The sequence below is a fragment of the Acanthopagrus latus genome, chromosome 8, assembly GCF_904848185.1.
Source record: "Acanthopagrus latus isolate v.2019 chromosome 8, fAcaLat1.1, whole genome shotgun sequence".
Lineage (NCBI taxonomy): Eukaryota > Metazoa > Chordata > Actinopteri > Spariformes > Sparidae > Acanthopagrus > Acanthopagrus latus.
Window position 1 is genome coordinate 10,425,917 of NC_051046.1, and position 18,861 is coordinate 10,444,777.

At 38.4% G+C, this 18,861-nt stretch overlaps 1 protein-coding gene across 5 annotated transcripts in view; it reads right to left on the reverse strand.

Annotated features, from left to right (window-relative positions):
• Window positions 1-18,861, reverse strand: part of foxb1a (forkhead box B1a) — a 55,567-nt gene that overhangs the window by 35,216 nt on the left and 1,490 nt on the right. For 4 of the 5 annotated variants that reach the window (XR_005076712.1, XR_005076707.1, XR_005076711.1 and 1 more), the window contains exon 2: window positions 18,678-18,701. Coding sequence is in view for 1 of the 5 variants with exons in the window: in XM_037108566.1 (XP_036964461.1) it covers window positions 18,678-18,701 (24 nt within the window). In the remaining 4 variants the exon portion in view is untranslated. Of the gene's footprint in view, window positions 1-12,069; window positions 12,456-13,492; window positions 13,637-18,677; window positions 18,702-18,861 lie in introns of those variants that run through there. The other variant, XR_005076710.1, reaches the window with a different exon arrangement.

Sequence of the window (18,861 nt, forward strand, 5' to 3'; positions counted from 1 at the left end):
GTCATGAACATGAGGTTCCTTGCGGACTATATAAACACTAACAAAGATAAGCGAGAAGTGCAATATGAACCTTGTAGCTGTCTTTTCATATGTATGTCCACAACTCTGTTGACTACAGCATCATTTATGCTGTAAAAAAAAAATGTAAATAAAGATTGAAGGAGAATTGTTTTGTCTGAAAATCAGAAAAAGTCAGAAAAAGCAATTCTCCAACTAAAGAGATCAACATCAACAAGCTCGTCATTTTTCTGGAGCCTGAACTTTTTCCAAACTTCCATTTTTGGGAAACACAGACATGCCGTTTTATAAGTATAATGTGTGCATATATACGTATATATATATATATATATATATATATATATATATATATATATATATATATATATATATATATATATATATATATATATATATATATATATATATATATATATATATATATATATATATATATATATATATATATATACGTGCTGAGTAATAGATAAGATAAGAACAAACAAGACCACGGCTGTATCAAAAGTACAGCTTTCCATCATGTTTCACTTCCTGCATTTAGACTTAAAATATTCCTCATTTGCAATCTATAACTGTTGTGTCAGAGCATGTAAAATGCTGGTTCAATGAAAGGTGACTATTACAAACAACACAGCAATAAACATTTGCATCTGAGTGCCCGTTTACTGCATTGGACCACATCCAAATGTAAAGAATTACTGCACAAAGAGAGGGGTGTTAATTAATATGCACTTTTAATTCAACACATAAACCCCCGAAGAAGAAAATAAACATGTCTGCACACATCTGGGCACGGCCTGTATATCATAATAAACCTTTAGTTTACAGTCACATCTTCTTACGGAGCAGCGTTTGATCTGTATTCTAACAGCAGAACGATGTCGTGTCAGGTAACAGACACTTCAAAAAATAAGAGACAGGAAATGAAAGCTGGTACGCTGTGCAACCAAATAATCTTGTTAGTTTCAAGTGGTATGGTCAGTTGCCAGTGACTTGATGTTAGCCCTGGGGGACTGAGTAGAAAAGGCTGAACTGGAGAAAAACATCCTTGGGGCGTATGTGAGAAGAAGCCCCAATCATTGTGGTGGTAAAAACAACCTGCAGACGAGCACTGAGGGCCACACAGCTCTGACCGCGGCGGAGCAGAGCTCACTGACTACATACACCACTCCAGGAGATAATTACGCCGGCTGGGTGTCTATCGCTCGTGTCTGTTCCTCATTCCCTGTTGTCCCCCAGTAGTCCCTTGGGGTGTGTATGTGGGATTGTGTGTGTGTGTGTGTGTGTGTGTGTGTGTGTGTGTGTGTGTGTGTGTGTGTGTGTGTGTGTCTGTGTGTGTGAGCACTGGGGCAACCCAACGAGCCGACAGGCCCATACAGAAATCACCTTTTACTGCTTTGCTGAACAAAAATGAATGTGTTTGTCGCAACCATCAAAACAAAAGTTAACATAAAGACACAAACCTGTTAAAACACACTCTGTGCAATTAAGCTGCAAGGTTATATTTATTTTGAACTGAAGGAAAAAGGTCTGGCTTGTTTTTTTTCTTTTTTATTTGAATACAGCCTCCATGAATAAAAAATAAAATAAAATAAAAAAGGCACTCAGAAGCGAGTGTAAGTGCCCGAAAAGATTGCACACAGTATAAACCACTGAAGTATGTAGGCGTTAACGCTGCACCACAAACACCTCTGAGTTGATTACATAAATATTGCATTACTCCATTATTTATGTGTTATTAATTAAAAAACATTTTACTTGAAAAGGAAAATATTTGTAAGTAGAATCACCAGATTTTTTTGTTTAATATATTGAAGCAAGCTTTAGCAGCATAAACATGGATATTACTGTATTCTGCACGCTCGGGGTCAAAAATGATTCCAAGTAAAGGTTGAAATTGAATTAAAATGATAAAATGTTTTGTCTTTTCAAAGCAGGACGTGCTGTTTTACATAATGTAAACAAAAATAACCACTTGAGAAAACTAAAAATATCCAGCGGTTTCACGCTCAAATTAATGTCTTAATGTAACATTCAGTGGTTTCATACTTGCAAATGTCGAAACACAGTCTGGGACAGTGGTCTCTCACGTGGTAGCTGTCTCACCCAGCTGAAGAAATGTTGATATGATGCATCTAAAACATACAAATTCAACATATCCGTGACATGGAGGTACAATGCCAACATTTGACTCTGATGACTGAGCTGGTAAACACTAGAGTCAGATGTCATTATCTCCGTATACTTTGGTTTGAGAGACAGCGTGTGTGGGTTTTCTAGCACAATGACTGTAAACATTGATATTATCACTTCTGCTGCTGCAGTTCGTTCCACATTATCCTGTCACTCCTATAGTGCTGATGTCAACATTAAAATGCTGATCATATCCATCTCTATTGAACCGCCAACCAGCAGATGACTTAATATACATCCTCTATCATCTTGAGGGCAATCATTTCCATTTTTCTCACCAAGAGTGACAGATGTGAACCATCCCATTGACCATAATTAATCTGTGTTTAAAATGAACAGGCCACATAGTAGTGGAGGCATAGCCCAGGGTCTGAGGGCCTGTGTCACAGCGCTGTCTGTCTGGCCCCGTGCATCTCACTGTAATTATCCCATTGCCATGAATAATGGGACAAGGGGGATCCGAGTGATGCTTTGATAGAGATGAGATTAGTTTAATCAAGTTCATTGCTTGGGCTAGGCCACCAAATCTCATCATCCCATCCTCTCAAATCACCAGACCCTCACCCCGCCCGCCGAGGCTCCCTTTCCGCCTGCCACATTAGCCCGAAAAATTTATGACATCGTTAGTTTTAAGTGCTACCTCTGTTAGGACAATGCATACGCAAAGCAGAGGCCTTTGTGACAAAAGGATTCATATTAAACGGGGCAAAAGCAGGAGACCTGAATCTGTGGGCAGACTGATGTCATATGGACGAAGGCACATTTACAACACGGGGGTAAAAAAACAATAGTGTACAATAATTATGTTTGATATTAGTTGCGCTGGGAGTCTGCCCATAAACAGTAAAAATGCTCAATAGTGTTCTATATTTAGTTTAAAGTCAGACATATGGCATACCTCAGGTGCCTCATACATCCAGCTATAACCTTGTTAAAATAACTGAACAATTTGGTATCACACTTAGATCCATTATAAAGAAAAACTGTTGGTTTTCAATAGTTAAGGCACCTCTCATTAGAAAGTCAAACATAGGATTTATCATTGTAATGTGTTGCCCCCCTGAGGCAAATATTCATGTAAAACAGAAAGAAGGGCACTCTGGGTATTTACAGACAACAAATCATGTTTGTCAAAACTGACGAACCCAGCGTGAGACAAAGGCGGCAGGACTCCTATCGTGATCTTAGCGAGGAGAAATCCATAAACACATGTTCCCTGCAGCGCACCATCACTCTCCGCAGCCGGCCTGACGTCAGAGGACAGGGCTTAAACTGTCCACAGAGGACGGCAACTTTGCAAACAAAGCCCCAAGTCGAGACTCTCGGAAGTCCCGACTTTGACTTTCTCCTAGCTTCGTGTCAACACGCCGGGCGAGCTGCGAGCTCCCTCCACAAAAAAAAAAAAAAAAAAAAAAAATACCACTATTACAGCACAATTTGGGAGTCATTCATCAAATAAGACATAGGATTAATTAAGCCTGAGGACTGAATTAGCCTCCCTCTTCACTCATCAAGGTGTACCCTTGGCCTGGGGTTGGAGATGGGGGTGGGGGCTCCACGCTGGTGATAAAGTGGGGGGGGGGCAGGGATTTCATATCACGAGCATGTGTTTAGTACACTGAGCATTCACGCTGGGACAAAAAAATGAAAATCCCTTTATCCCCACTTTACATATGATGTATGGCAATAAAAAGCTCCAGAGGGGAATGCGACCACAGTGCTGTTCATTACATATTAGTTTTAAGGCAATATATTTACTACTAGCCCTTGCAGGGGGAAAGTTGGTGAAAGATCGAATGACAAAAACTTGAGTCCCCAGCAGGTACTTTTTTTCCACACAGAAACGCTGTTGTTAACTGATATTGAAACCTTTTGTTGTGGTGTTCAGTGGGATAAATTTACAGCCGTCACAAGGACAAGCTCAGCAGACAGAGGTGAACTCTTCCCTTTGTACTGAAACGCGATGCAGGTGGGTTGTATGTGTTGTGGTCGCCAGTAATAAGTAAAGATTCCCTCCCCTTGTGTACAGAGATATGACACACATACGTTCACACTACGCACTGGGTTCATTAGTCCACAGCGTCCCGTCCCTCACCGGAGAGGGTCACGCTTGATGAATGGACTGTGCAGCTTGTAGCTCGAGGCTAGGATTCGGCACCTCAAGAGGCAGCGAGGACCCAAGTCAGGTTAGAGCGAAGGAAGAGAAGAAAGACAGGAGGAAATGAGGGAGAGAGAAAGAGAGAGATGAATTTGGATTACCCAGGAGTTCTGTCTCCCCCGAGTCCTGCATCCGAGAGACATTAGGAATCTAATGTGCTATTATTCTCCATCACCCCCCTAAGCCTAAAACATCTGTCCTTGGGGTGTCTCCGGTAATAGACAAGGGCTTTCGGACCCTTCGCTAAGACAAGACAGCAGCTTCTACAAGGGCCCTTGACGTCCTGCCGACTTAATCTGCAAGTACTTTCGCAAAATTGACATTGCCTAGAGAGTAAAGCAATCAGCAGACACAGCGTTACAGAGAATTTGTATTTCAGCGGTGCTTCCAGAGATGGTGAAACATGACCTTTTCGGAGGCCTGGCAAAGAATTACATTTCTTTTCGCTTTTTTTTCTAACTTTAAAATGAATTTCTTTGCTGTTAAGTTTCTTCAAGGTTAGCAATAGGTGAATGTGTTGTGTGTTTTTTGGGATACACAGATATTTAGAGTATACACCAACAATTTAAACAACAATATCCTGCATTTCTCTTTAAGCTTGAACGTCATATACAATACCACAGTATTCTGATGGCAGTATTTGCATCACAGGAAGGGATTTATCTGCTTTAAATATATTCTTTTGGATGCAAAGTCATCTGGATATATCTCTAACACTCAACTCTTTAACTGTCAAAGCCTCATACAGAATCAACATCCAAATAACTGTTGGATGAAATCAGTTGGTCATTTGCTGTGATTTAAGTCAATTATTATGGTGTTTTTAAAAAGGAAAAATGTTGTGGGCTCTAGCTAAAACTCTCCTCGTGCTGTCACACTCTCTTCCACATATGCAACGTTCTTTTACCTGTGGATGTTTTATGCTCCAATTCCTGGAACCAGTGTAAATCCAAATCTTTACATAACCTCTTCATCTCTGTCTTAGATTGTGTGCAACAATGACTGTATTCAAACAAGGACTATCCACAGCCAAAACCTCATATATGTATTAAAAACACAATTATGAAGCTCATTGTTGCAATGGCTGAAATCTTCATTTATTATCATTAGCATTTTTGTTTATTTTGATTCAATTCTGGTGTCATAAACAAATCTGTAGGTGAAACTAAGTTAATATTCATGATGCTTTTTTTTCTTTTTTACATTTAGTTCAATCAATCATCTTGGCTGAGACCCACAGACAGGGGTTTTTGCTCTTGTTTATATATATATATATATATATATATATATATATATAAAAAATATATATATATATACACACACACACACACACACACACACACACATACATACATACATATATATGGTACATGTTAGGTTCATCTACACAAGTTAACAGAATCCACTCAAATAGGCATCCACTTATCTTTCAATAAACAGGTTGGAGACATTTGTTTTTATTATTGTTATTTCCTATATTGTTATTTCCTATATTAATACATTGATGACCTATTTTTTGAGACCTGGTATTTATTATGAAATAAATAATTGTTTTTATCTATTGGAGCTCTTTTTTAATTTTCCTTTTCCTTCACTTCAGCCTGATGGACTTTCAGTGTTCACTTAACATGAATTAAGTTATTTTTGTGAAAGATTTTGGAAACCTTTATTCCTATAACACTGTATATCTATGCTAGTTTTACTCTCTAGGTCCAGTAATTCCAGTAATAATCTTTACTTTCATATCCGAAAGACATGTTTGTCTTTTGTCCACTCCCTTTTCAAGATGGCTTCTCATTGTTACAAACTATTTGCCAGATGAAGGTCTCACATTCAAACATCACCAATACATGTATTTTTGCAAATTAGTCTAGGTCTAGAAGTTTGCCTGGAGCTTTTTGTGTGCTCATGCCTCACAGGTTCTGTTTTAAAAATTGAAAGGGCCACAGACAGGGACATATTGGGAGATGAAATAACACACCAGTGGTTTCAGTCTTTTAAGGGATTTACTGAAAATAACACTGATATAGAATATTGCCAACCTTGTTCTTTAGGCCATGATGATTAGCTACCAGAACTAAGACATGTCCCACCAAAACCTACAGGGTAAAATGTTGTCACTGCCAATGATCCTTTGGCTAAATACTATATTTATCATCCGATCATTTTGCTACACATTTAAGTGGGTTCTACGTGGTGCCAATTCATATTAAAACAGTGTGTGTTGATGTGAACGTCACAGTCCAGACTTAATTTCAGTCAGATCTACTACTACCTGAACAATGCAGGGAAATTACTTATGCAGCTTCTTTTTTTTTTTTTTACATCTCCACAGCACCAGAGAATAATTGTTTTCATATGACCACAGATATATTATTATATATTCATGATACTCATTTTTAACATGAAAGATCTGTTAATGGAGGCATAGTATTTGATGTTGTATTTCTACTAATTGAATTAAATCTAGTCAAAGAGCAGAGATATTTGTCTTAAAGGCTTTCGAGCCCCCAAGCTGTGATTATAAATGCACCCCATTAAATGAAAAGAATATATCTTGAGTCATTAATTATTGATTAGGGGGAGAAAAGGAGGAGAAATACTATGGGTACTCATTAATTTAAGAGAAATAATGTCTCATCATTACGTGGGATGGCATGGCAACAACTCCCAATAGATCCATCACGCTGGCTAGTGGAAAGCAAGCAACCTGTTTAAACGGGAAGTTTCTTTGCTAAAGAGATGATGTGGGCCGAACAGATGGCCAAACCTGTGCTTTTCACTCCTGCTGCTGTTGAGCAATTAAAAGTTTCTGCCTGTTTTTCTCCCTCCCCCTCCCAAAGTACAGATTGCAAACATGACAAGAGGTCAAATATCTGCAAGGGAAAAAGGAGTGGAACAACTGTTCCACCGAGCTGCTCTGGCCTCAGCTGGTGTGCAAGCGGACGAGTATTCACCTGAACGAGGACTGGTAATCACCCCACACCGAAGTGAATAATTAGTGCAATAATTACCAGGCTTAAAATGAATCTGCGCGCTGCCCTCTCTCACAATGCCATCAAGAATAACAGGTGTTGGAAGTGCCTTGAAGGGACAGAGATTAAAGATTATTTCGTTATCCCGGGTCTCCTTCAGGCACAACTGTCTTGTGTTTTATCCTGTCATCCACAGCGAGGGTCGTGTGGGGGCTCATTTTCCTCTGGCTTGGCAGTTTTGGGAGCTAAGCATTTGACAGAGAGTGAATGTTGTTTAATCTGGGAGTGTGAGCCGTCCTTGAGCTTCCTGGACACTCCGTGTCCACATAACCTCCAGCTACATGGAGTTAGGTTGTACTAATGGTTATTATTAGCTGCCACACTGTCTTTTCCGTGTAATAAAAAGAAATAAATCATACAAATACGAAATACATTTGTGGTGTGCTGTCATGTAATGTAAGCAAAATTGCACAAGGATTAACAATATATGAATCTAAACAATAAATCCAATTAATTAAGAATCTTTCCAGAATCAGAAATCGTTTATTGATCCATGAGGGGATATTGGTATGTTTATTGACAGCCAAATGAGCAGATACATAATGAGTTTACATCCTCTCAGACTACCTAAAAGCTCATATTTTCCTCAGTGTCGACCATTTAATCACTTCACTTTCTTTATTAAAAGAGTGGGCACTACTTATTGGATTTCCGTGGCAGCCTAGTGGCTGTATGTACTCTCTGTTTTGACTTAAGCAATGAAGCAAGTGAGCCTAGGGGTGTTTGTTCTTGTAAGAATTACTTAAAGACTTGTCAAGATGCCACAACTCGTGCTTCGGTTCCCGGGCTCTTTCTGTGTTTGTTATTCAGACTTCCTGTGTGTTTTTGAAATTGCTACAGCAGGTGTAACAGATCTTAGACATAGAGGATTAAATATTTGTTTCCAATGCTTAACAAAGTGTATTTTGTGCTTTAATTACTGCAGAACTGGAATAGTCCCAATAGTATACGGCTATAAATGGCCGTTATTTTTCTCTGGCATCACTCTGATAACGTATCCAGGAATGGCAATGTTGTGATATTCTTGTTGCAAACAAAAGGATCCCGCATCATAAATAGCGATTTGTGTGGGATTCCTCAGTGTTTCCATTCAGAAGTCACGGGTATATGTGAATGTCTATGCAAAATCAAGATGAATGTGTGGTTGAAACAGACACTGGTCGATTATAATATCAGCATGACATCCTGCACTTCATCTTTTACCCCTGCTCTGTTGTCTTATAATGTTGTATCATTAGTTTCCCTGACAATGATTTAGCATTCAGCCGACTACCCCATTGACCTGTGCTGTGTTTAAATGTAACCTTCTTTTAGCTCCAGCCATCATTTGTCACCTCTGAGCTGTCAAACGCACATAAATTGGACGCGACCTGCCACGGCCGGTGACAAGAGGACACAGAGGGCCCGCAAAACAGAAGCAATCAGCTGCATCTATTACATTTACATGGTCTGGGAAGGTTAGCAAGTTGTTCCTGAAAGATTACCACCTCTAATTTCTTTGGGGAGGATGGGACCTTGGTGTTGCTGCCAAGCCTGCTTTTCAGGTCAGGGCCCCCTGAATGTTAACTAAGACCCAGGAGCAGGTCAGCAGGCAGGCCAAGGGACCAGAGGAGAGCCTGCGCCCTGCTCTTGCACTGGCGGCCAGCAAGTCGTGCAGAAAGTTGCCATCCATCTTTGGCACAATGCTAATGATCCATTCTGGGAGAGGTCTGTGGTTAGGACAGCCATCCAGGTATAGTTTTCCACTGGTGCCTCCCCGCTGCTAAGCACAACACCAATTCTGTAATCTCTGCCAGCAGAAAAGACAAGCCCGCTCACCAAAAAAAATCTCTGGTACTTCTTCAATAGGAGGCAGAAGTGTTTGATGTCCTCACAACCGCTCGTCAACCCCCGTGGTTGTCTTCTTCAAGCTATGCTGCGAGAAATTTCCATGTGGTGCCACAAAGGGCACCTCCCGCTTTCGATTTTTTTTTTTTTTTTTTACTTTTACTTTGATCCAAATTATTATACAGTTTCAGCTCCGGCTCAAACTGTGATGAGCACTGCAACTGTTGTAACACTACATCATTTCTGAGTGACTTTACAAAGTTACAGATAGTTATACTACATAAAACACATAACAAGAATGTGTCCAATACAGCAGCATCTCTTTGAAATCTCTCACAGACAAGCAAGTAACGATAGTAAGTGGTGAACACATTAATCATGGTCTTTTCACTTTTGCTCCTACATGCTCTTATTATGAAATGTGCCCAAATACATGCTTGTAATATCATGTAGAATACTGAAAAATGTCATTTACATGAATTCTGATATAAATGTATAATAAACATCTCAATACAGCATAGACAAAAATAAACTTGTCTATATTTTGGTAACACTTTATAATTACCTTCATTAGTCAGTGATAAATAGTGCCACTGTAAACAAACAATGAAATGCTTTATAAATGATTTATTAAGCAATTGTCCATTGAAAAGTTACACCTGATGTTTACAATCCATTGTGATTGGTTTAATTGTGTAATTTGACTATAAACATTATTTGACGTTGCAACTGATGTTTATAAATATTTCAAATTGCTTAATAAATGGTTTATGAAACATTTAATTGTTTGATAACAGATCAGTCACTATCAACTATTAACAAGGTATCATCTTTTAATGACGGTTATTATAAAGTGTTACCTACATTCTTTTTTTATAATACACTTCACAATGAACACCTGTGTTTACATGATATACAGCATGTCATAATAACACGTTTGCATGCCCACAAACAGGTTATACACTAAAATAATACTGGCTTGCACATTTCTAGTCCACATCCTAAATCTTTTTACATTTGATAAGAAACATAATATAATATAATTTCTCTTGACCATACGTTGTTAGAGATACAAAGGTGAGCAAGACAATAATAAACACCCCTATTCTTCAGAAATGCGCCCCATGTCATTTTATCTAATTTGGTTGACGATGAAACGGCCAATTAAAAATAACTGCATTACTTTGTTAATAAAGCAGACGACTGACTCGAGGGAACATTTCATTGGCAGTTAATTATGCCGCCTGGTATTCTCAGATGTTCTGAGCAAATGTACAGTGAGACTATAAAGCTGCTATTGTGCTCTGGTTCCATTTCATATTTGCATAACAGAGAGAGCACCATGTGTTTTGTTGCTTGCCGCCACATGCGAAGAAGAGGCTCGGCGTGTTTAGAGAGAAATGCTGGCATTATTCGTAGGTGCATGGAGACGCATTTTCAGTACGTCATACCTGGATTCAAATTCCTGTGACATAAGGTGGTAATCCCCAATGTTTGATTTTCAAAACATGAGTATAATCATATATTTATACTGTTGATGCTCTGTAATCCACGGGTAAACATGCGAAACACACTGAAGAATTAATGTCCACTATGAAAAAAGAGCCACATTTAATGTTCAATACATAAAAAATATAAACAAGCTATAATTCATTTTAATCTGAATGTTTTTTTTCCCGTCAATGAACTGAACCGAATGCTGAAATGCTTTTACCCATCTTAGTTGAGTTGTGCTGTGAAGCTCACTGATTCTGTGTCTTTCTGAGGTAAATGATGCTTGAACAGCAGGGAGATCGCTCACTGTTAACCATATGGTTTCGTGCAAAAGGTCACAAGCGTGTCTGAGGGTTAATACCAAACGCCCAAACATAGACAAGAGGGACCCATGCATATTAATGACAGTCTATATTCCCTTGTGCAAAGAAGATCAGGTAGATGGCAAATCATTGTTTTTTTTTTTAAGACAACAGTGATTTCAGCAGGCAATTAATTAATGAGCATTTTCAACACAGTCTTTTCTAACCAGACCATTACGAGATTAATCAAAAAACAACCATTCAACTATTTGCTCAAAATAACGGCAACAAAAGGAGTGGATTTCAGTCAGTTAAGACAACTATCATGTCACATGGACTAAAAAAACGAACTGAGCTCATAAAGTTTAAATATATAAACTTCACGAAGGCTTACATTAATATGTGATTTTTCTCGTAGGTATGATTTTTTTTCCCGCTTTCCTTTGTCGACATTTCTCTTTACATTGACAGCGAGCGGGATCAGTCTCCCCTCGGCAACAATGTGAAATATTGGCTTTTAACAGCCACTTTAAAGCATGTGGACGCTCAAGGCCATTCCAACATCGTGTTAAAAGCCTAAAGGGAGCGTCGTTTCCCCACAAATCTGCAGCACGCACCAAAACAACTATCACTTTATGTGAGAATTAGCAAATAGTTATCATTTCTGTGACATAAAAGGGCCCATGCCAACATGCACTGAAATAATAAAATATTGAAAGGTCTATGAAACATAAATGTGAATTCTTGCTACATCTGTCTCTTGCTAATTGAGTTGCTACCAAGAATGTTAGTACTCTGGAGAATAATTTGTCAGTGCAAAACATCGAATGGACCAATTTATTGGTTGCTGCAGGCTGTGGAGTTCCAACAGTCTTTGATCAACCTTTTTAGGTCAGTATCTCTCGAAATACAGAGAGGAGAATTACATAGCAGAGAAAATATTTCATCTTTTTTAAAAGAAAAGGAAAAGTATTTTTGTAGTTACACTGTTTGGCTGAAATGGTGAATAAATTGTTAAGAGGGCTCAAAGTCTGAGTGGGGGGAAATAACAGCCTTTATGCAAGCTATTTATTGTTTTGTGTGGATGGTAACTTAAACATTTATCGTAAAAAAGTGACAGAAAGAGTAATTATAAGTTTTACTTTTTCTCATCACTCCCTGGGAGTGAGACGCAGGCACTGACAGTTACCGGTAGGCTTTTCTGACACAGTAAATTAAAAGGATGCTTCAAAGAGGTTCCTGTTGGCTGAGGGGTTGATCAATCTTTGATTTTGAGAGATCCTTGGCATTTTGACAATGGATGCACTAAAGATTGTTTGAGAGCTCAGTCAAGTGTCAGATTTTTATTTTGCCAAAATAATATGATAACTCTTTACTGAGTTGTGAGCAGCGTGCTGGTCTTTGAGATGAATGTCCTCAGTGAACCCGCTGCCGGAGGAAATTCACAGAAATTGTATCAATAGTGCTGTGCCTTGATCTGGGTTACTGCACACATCAAACGTGGACTACATGAACTCAATTTTTAACAGTAACAATGAATATCACCAGCATTACAATATTACCTTAAATGACTCTAAACTAACTCTAAAAACATGAACAAATTCACACAGTAGTTATGCTGTAAATCAAGATATCTTCAGTTTTAACAGGATGTGGTGATACAATCTGTGCTGATACCATACAAACAAACATAAACAAATCATAAACAGACCCCCTTCAATGATATCATATTTAACCGCTCTGGGTAATACTTAAAATAAGGAACACAAACATGTGAGTCATTACTGAGGAGCAAGTGAAGAATTAGTCAGGAACGACTTGATAATTAATGAATTGTTAATGGTAATTCCTGAATAACTGTGATGCAAGGACTGTTTAGTAGATAATGATGATTTACTAGGGAACAGACTGGAATATACAAAATTATTGAATCATTAAGTCATGATTAGTTCATAATCGACATACTGACCACTTTCTTCATGAGCTGTCCCCGATTAACTATAAAACATCTACCAATTGGGACAAAAGTAAGTAATGACTCATTAATTACTAATTAGTGATTCACTAATAACTCTTACTGTGCACCTTTAAGTAATGTGAAACATGATACTGAGTAGTTACCAAATAGACTCACTAAATACTGATTACATAATCATTAGTTACTACTATCTTAATCTGAGTAGTTACCCAATAGGCTCATAAAATTCTAATTACCTAACAATTAGTTACTCTTTTCGTATACCTTCAAGACTCACTAAATATCATTATTCAGACTTTTTGTGTACCTTAATGTAAATACCAATGTGGCATTAGACTAGACCTAAAGATCATTAGACCATTGTTTTATATTTGTTGAGTTACTTACATTAGCCCAAATGTTTCCAACTATGTTCAAACCCAGAGAAATACGTAATTTTTTCAAGGTAACAGTATGTTTCATTTGGATGCCTGTTGTTATAACTTACCTCACATATCAGTTACATCACATAGATTTTGTCAGCTGTGGTGGTTGTTTAACAGTGAAGTCAAAAAGAGTCCCATGATCCTGAGCCATTTCATGGTGGCACCAAACCACATCTTTTGTTGTCTTTGTTTTGGTTGAGAACCTCCTAGCGACAGTCGTAAAATGGTGTGTGGTTATTATTAACCTCTATTTGGATGTGGAAAAGGTCATCATGACCATCATTCCTACCGTTACATAAATCCACTTCATACTTTACAAGGTAATTAACTGCACATGTCAGTGGCCCCACAAGGCAAACAGAGGTAACTGTACTGTGGTGTGTAATACTGCAACACATGCGCAGCCATCAATACAGTTACTTCTGTTTGTACTCAAATGGTCTTTGAATACAGAACAGATTCTTAAAGCTGCCACTGAATATATCATTTAATATTACCTACAGTGTTTGGTTAGAAAAAGGATGGTGAATCCTCCTGCCTACTCTGGATGATCCGAAACTCTATAAAGGCTTGTTTATTTGTCTTAATCGTCACTGACCATACAAGAATGCGAGCCAGTTCTCCCTGACAACCTTTGCTTTGTAAGTGTATAAAGACTATGTTTACTATTTGTAAAGACCCTTCTTTCAAGGCACCCTGGGCCTTGTTACCATAGAAACAGACAACAAATCCTTGAAACGTCTTACAGTAACAGGTAACAGCTGGATAAATCAAACAGTGCTGGGGATGCTACAGTGTTATTTCAACTAATGGCATGGTGTGTGTTTTTTAAATAAAAATAGCATATGACACACACTGTATTGTAATAACGTAAAGAACAGTTCACCCAAAAATTAGGTGAATTTAGCCTTTAAGAGTACAGCTGGCTCATTAAGCAAATTTGGACAAATATGGAGAAGAGTCTATGCTGATCGCCACCTTTAACCATTCATTATACCTATAAATGGTCCCTCGGTCACATGGCTGGAAACTGCAACTATGCGAGCAGCGAAAGAATGAAATGGAATAGAACATTTAAAAATGCTGAATTGCTTTAATTAATTTGGAAATAGAAGCTACAGTGGAGGCCTATATCCTCCTGTGTGCCTTCAGAAACGCTGCCTCAACACCAGGCTATAGCCTTTGTTCATCTGTGCCCATATGAATCTAAATGTAGTTTGATTGATTGCATTATTTTCCACTAGTATTCACATTTACGTAAAGAGCTGCAGTCTTCTCTTGCCACAACTCATCTAAGAGTAATACAGCAATAACCACTTCAAGTGTCAGCCGCTGTGAGAACCTAATTACAAAGCAAATATCTGCTTAATAACTCGTTTCTGATCACACCTCCATATGAAATCTCTGAATTGTAAGCTGAGAACAGACACAATAAATGAAAACTTGTTTGCTTGGAATATATCCACACTCCATAACAGTGAGGTCATGCAATTCATTTCAACTCACAACATTTCAACAAGGCCCTCAAGATAAGATATCAGGTTGTACAGCGCACTACATCATTAGCTCACACATGTACAGCGTCTCAGAGGACCTTTAATTTGAGTAGGAAAAGTCTGTTCCTCCGCTATGAGGTTAAAGAGTGGGTGACAAGTGAAGAAAATCACAGCGGAATGCATTAATTAGATAGACCTAAAAGCATATTTATCAAAGGCTAAGCCGTATGGGAATTATCTCAGAAAAGGATCTAATAAAGACAGGACAGGTTAATGGAATAAAAGGCCTTGAACAGAATGTGTGCGTGTACATAAAATATCAACCTGATCTCACATGTAAACGAATCATTAGGATGTAACCATTAAATGTTATGGCGAGCGGAGCCTCCGCAATTGAAATGACCTTCATGTGGTCTGACAGTGACAATTGGCTTCTTATGTTCACTCTGATTAAAATGTCAGCGCCTCTGACTTAATTCATCACGGCATTTGAAAGATTCCACATGAAAGGGGCCAATATTTGCTCAGAGTGAAACAGACCGATTGCATCAAGTTGAATGGGCTGATATCCTTATAAGATAAATATTTCATGAACTCCCTTTAATCAGAAAACACAGTGCACTGTTGTCTCTGGTCTGCAGGGGAAATAAACAGCCCGGTGGTTCTGACTGAATCATCTAAATGGTGTCAATCACAAGTGAATATGGAGGGCCCCCGTCCCGGCTAGTGATGACTGATGGCCCTTCAGTGGCGATTGAGACAGACGGAGCTGATTGAGAGAGCTTATCTTTATGGTGGAGCCATGGAATTGTTAACAGGATGTGATGGCTGGCGTCCGCCGAGTTGAGCTGGGAAATAAAGCTGTTGGGCTCGGGCTACCTTGCCATCATTCACAGAGGTAATGATCTCTGTCTGGCTCAGAGGTAAGTAATAGTCTGCCCATGGGTTAGTAAGGGCATGGCACGGCGACACTGACAAAGTTGAACTTGGACAGATGAACGCAGGTCAGCACGCCGCTGCATTTTTAATAAATTTAAACGGTAATTTAAGAAAGATTAGAATATATTGTAAAACCCAAGGTTCATGAAATTTAAGTGAGAGACAAGAAGCCCCTTGATTTGTGGCCATGGACGTTTTTAGATTGTTCCCCATCGCAAGGAATAATGTAGAGTAGAGCAGAAGGGTGACCTACAAAATTAAAGTACAGCTCTTTAAAAAGTCCCACATGTCATTACGCCATAATGAACCACGAACGGAAGTGACCACATGTTTTGAATGATGGCGATGGCGGAGATGAGATTTCTTCTTGAGATCATAATGGAGGCAGGACTATGTCGAGAGGACGCAGTCAAAGATCTAACTCAATTATCTTTAGCAGGATAATTAATCAATTCAGTATGCACATCCAAGTCTCAGAGGCGTCTTTGAGATAATTGTTCTCATTGACTTGAATAATTATTTGTTTGCTGATTTAATTATTTTCGCATTTGGAAAACAAATGAACTGTGCTGGTACATACAACAGACTCTTTTTTTTCCTCTTTCGATGCTGGCAGTATCAGAGTATCTGATGAGAAAACACTGACGTTATGAGTGACCCTAATGCAGCACATCTCTTGAGAAATTAACTGCAACCATATTCACAATTTATGTCATTGTGTGTGTGTTTTTTTTAGCATTTTTTTTTCCAGAACCCTAACCTCAACTTGAAGAAGGTCAATAAAACATGTATTGTTTCTGCCTGGTGGCATCAATACAAACTACACTGAAGCAAAGGCTAATATTTCTCATCTATGAGGTCAGCCCTGGGTTACAGACACAGTGTCTTCACATAATGAGTGGCACGTTGAAAAACAAGTGTCGGAGTCGTCGTTGCACAGCATTACGAGTCTGAATGAGACCTCTTGGCTACTGCAGCAAACAGCACAAATTATGAGGGTCATTTTAATGCCACTCACTACTATTTATCATGCCGTTTTAAATGTTTTCCTCATTTGTTTCCATTAAATATTTCATCTTCCCTTAAATATTCATTTAACTTCCTCTTTAAATTTTTTACCAGTCTCTTTGCAGTTGCTATCTTTTTTGCCTCCCTTTTAGGCTTTGCAATCATAAATAATTATTCATCTACACCCAGAAAGAGATTGCATAAAACATGCACATGAATCCTTTTTGTCTTTTCTCATTAGTGATATACTTCGAGTAGCCTAAATACTTCCCGCTACCCCACTTATGGAAATTGGTTGGAGAACCGTCCTAATGATTCTGCTTCACAAATAGGTTACAGCTTCCATCTCTGATCCCAATGCTCAGTGCGCCTTTCATCATGAAAGGAGAGGTCTGCTGCAGCATCTGTGCTCAGATCTGGAGTTCATGTATTACTTTTAAAGGGAGGAATCAGACACATCCGGCATTAGACAATGGTGCCTTGGCTTTTATTGTTCAAAACGACTGCTAGGCTAGAGTGGAACTGTTCGAGCAATAACAGCTGCTCGCCGACTCTTAATTTTATATTGCGAAGACAGTTTTGCTGTAATGAACAATGCAACGCAAATGTTATGCTGTTCCTTTTACAAAGACTACATCACACCGGTTCTTTCTGGCTTAACAAGATTTTAGTTTGGTCTGATTCTTTTGTGAAAATTCTTCCTTTTTTCCTTAATCTTATATTGGATGTTGACACATGATCTCGGGATAAACTTTAAAAATCTAAAATGATATTTAAAAATATCAAATCCCATGATTAATCCAATTTCTAGTGTTATTGTTAGAACTGTCTGTGAAATTCTGGGTACAAATCTGAAATGAATTTACATACGGGTTAATGCTATACCCCGGCTCAGTAGATTTATCTTGTCTAAATAGACAACATTTGTCTTAATTTGTTAGATAATTGCAACATGACTCATTAGCAAACAGCACCATGGTGGACGGTGGAAGGGAAGCATAAACTCTCAATTTGACTGGATTATCCTTTTGTGATGAGGCCTAATGATCCAACAGAGTAAATAGCAACGTGTTAATTAGAAATTACACTGAATGATCCGCTGCACACAGAGGAGGTATTAACCAGGCAGCATCATTATGTTAGATCTATAGCTGCCTTTTCTTTCTTTTTTTTTTTTTTTACCATGAGGTTTGTTAGTAAAATAGCTACTATAACTATCCCCAAAAGAGAAATTATAGTGCATTTGCTGCAGTGACTCCCTGCAGTTTGGATGGGTGTTTTGCAGAAGGCTCTTAAAAACTAAATAGACGGACACGTTCGCTCCCATCCAGAAATATGTACTGATAAGTTCTCTTGTGAGACGCGACTGCAACATTTGAGATGATATACTATTTTCAAAGACATGTAGTTTTACCTGAATTACAAAGAAAACTCACAACAGCAAATTGCTGCAAAATTCAGACAAATCTGGAAATGAGTTAAAAGCTGTCTCTTTTCACTCTAACTACAATGAGCAATTTCTTCTCATCACATCTCAAACTTTGGTCCAGTTTTCTTTTCACGTTGAAGTTACAGCAGCCTCTTTATCAATAAAGTCATCCCCCAGACTACAGGTGTACGTTAGCATCTGCCTCCACCTAGTGGCAAAGATTAGGCACTAAGTGTAATGGTAAGACTTGGTGAGAACAAAATCCTTTAAGTGGATTCCGTATAATTAACAGAAATTATATATGAAATGCAACAGAACAATTAAAAGACATTTTCATGCTTATTGTTACATGGTCTTTAAATTCAATCACCATACCTGAGCATGTGTATCCACAATCATCTAAGAGGGGGGGAGAAAAAAAGAGAAAGATGGTTAGATGCAACACTTACAATGACAGTGGAAGTCCACACACTTATGAAGATGTTAATTATAGATTCATTAATCCCGCCTGTTCATTTGCAACAATATACAGTCATATAGAGTCATTATACTGTTCCCC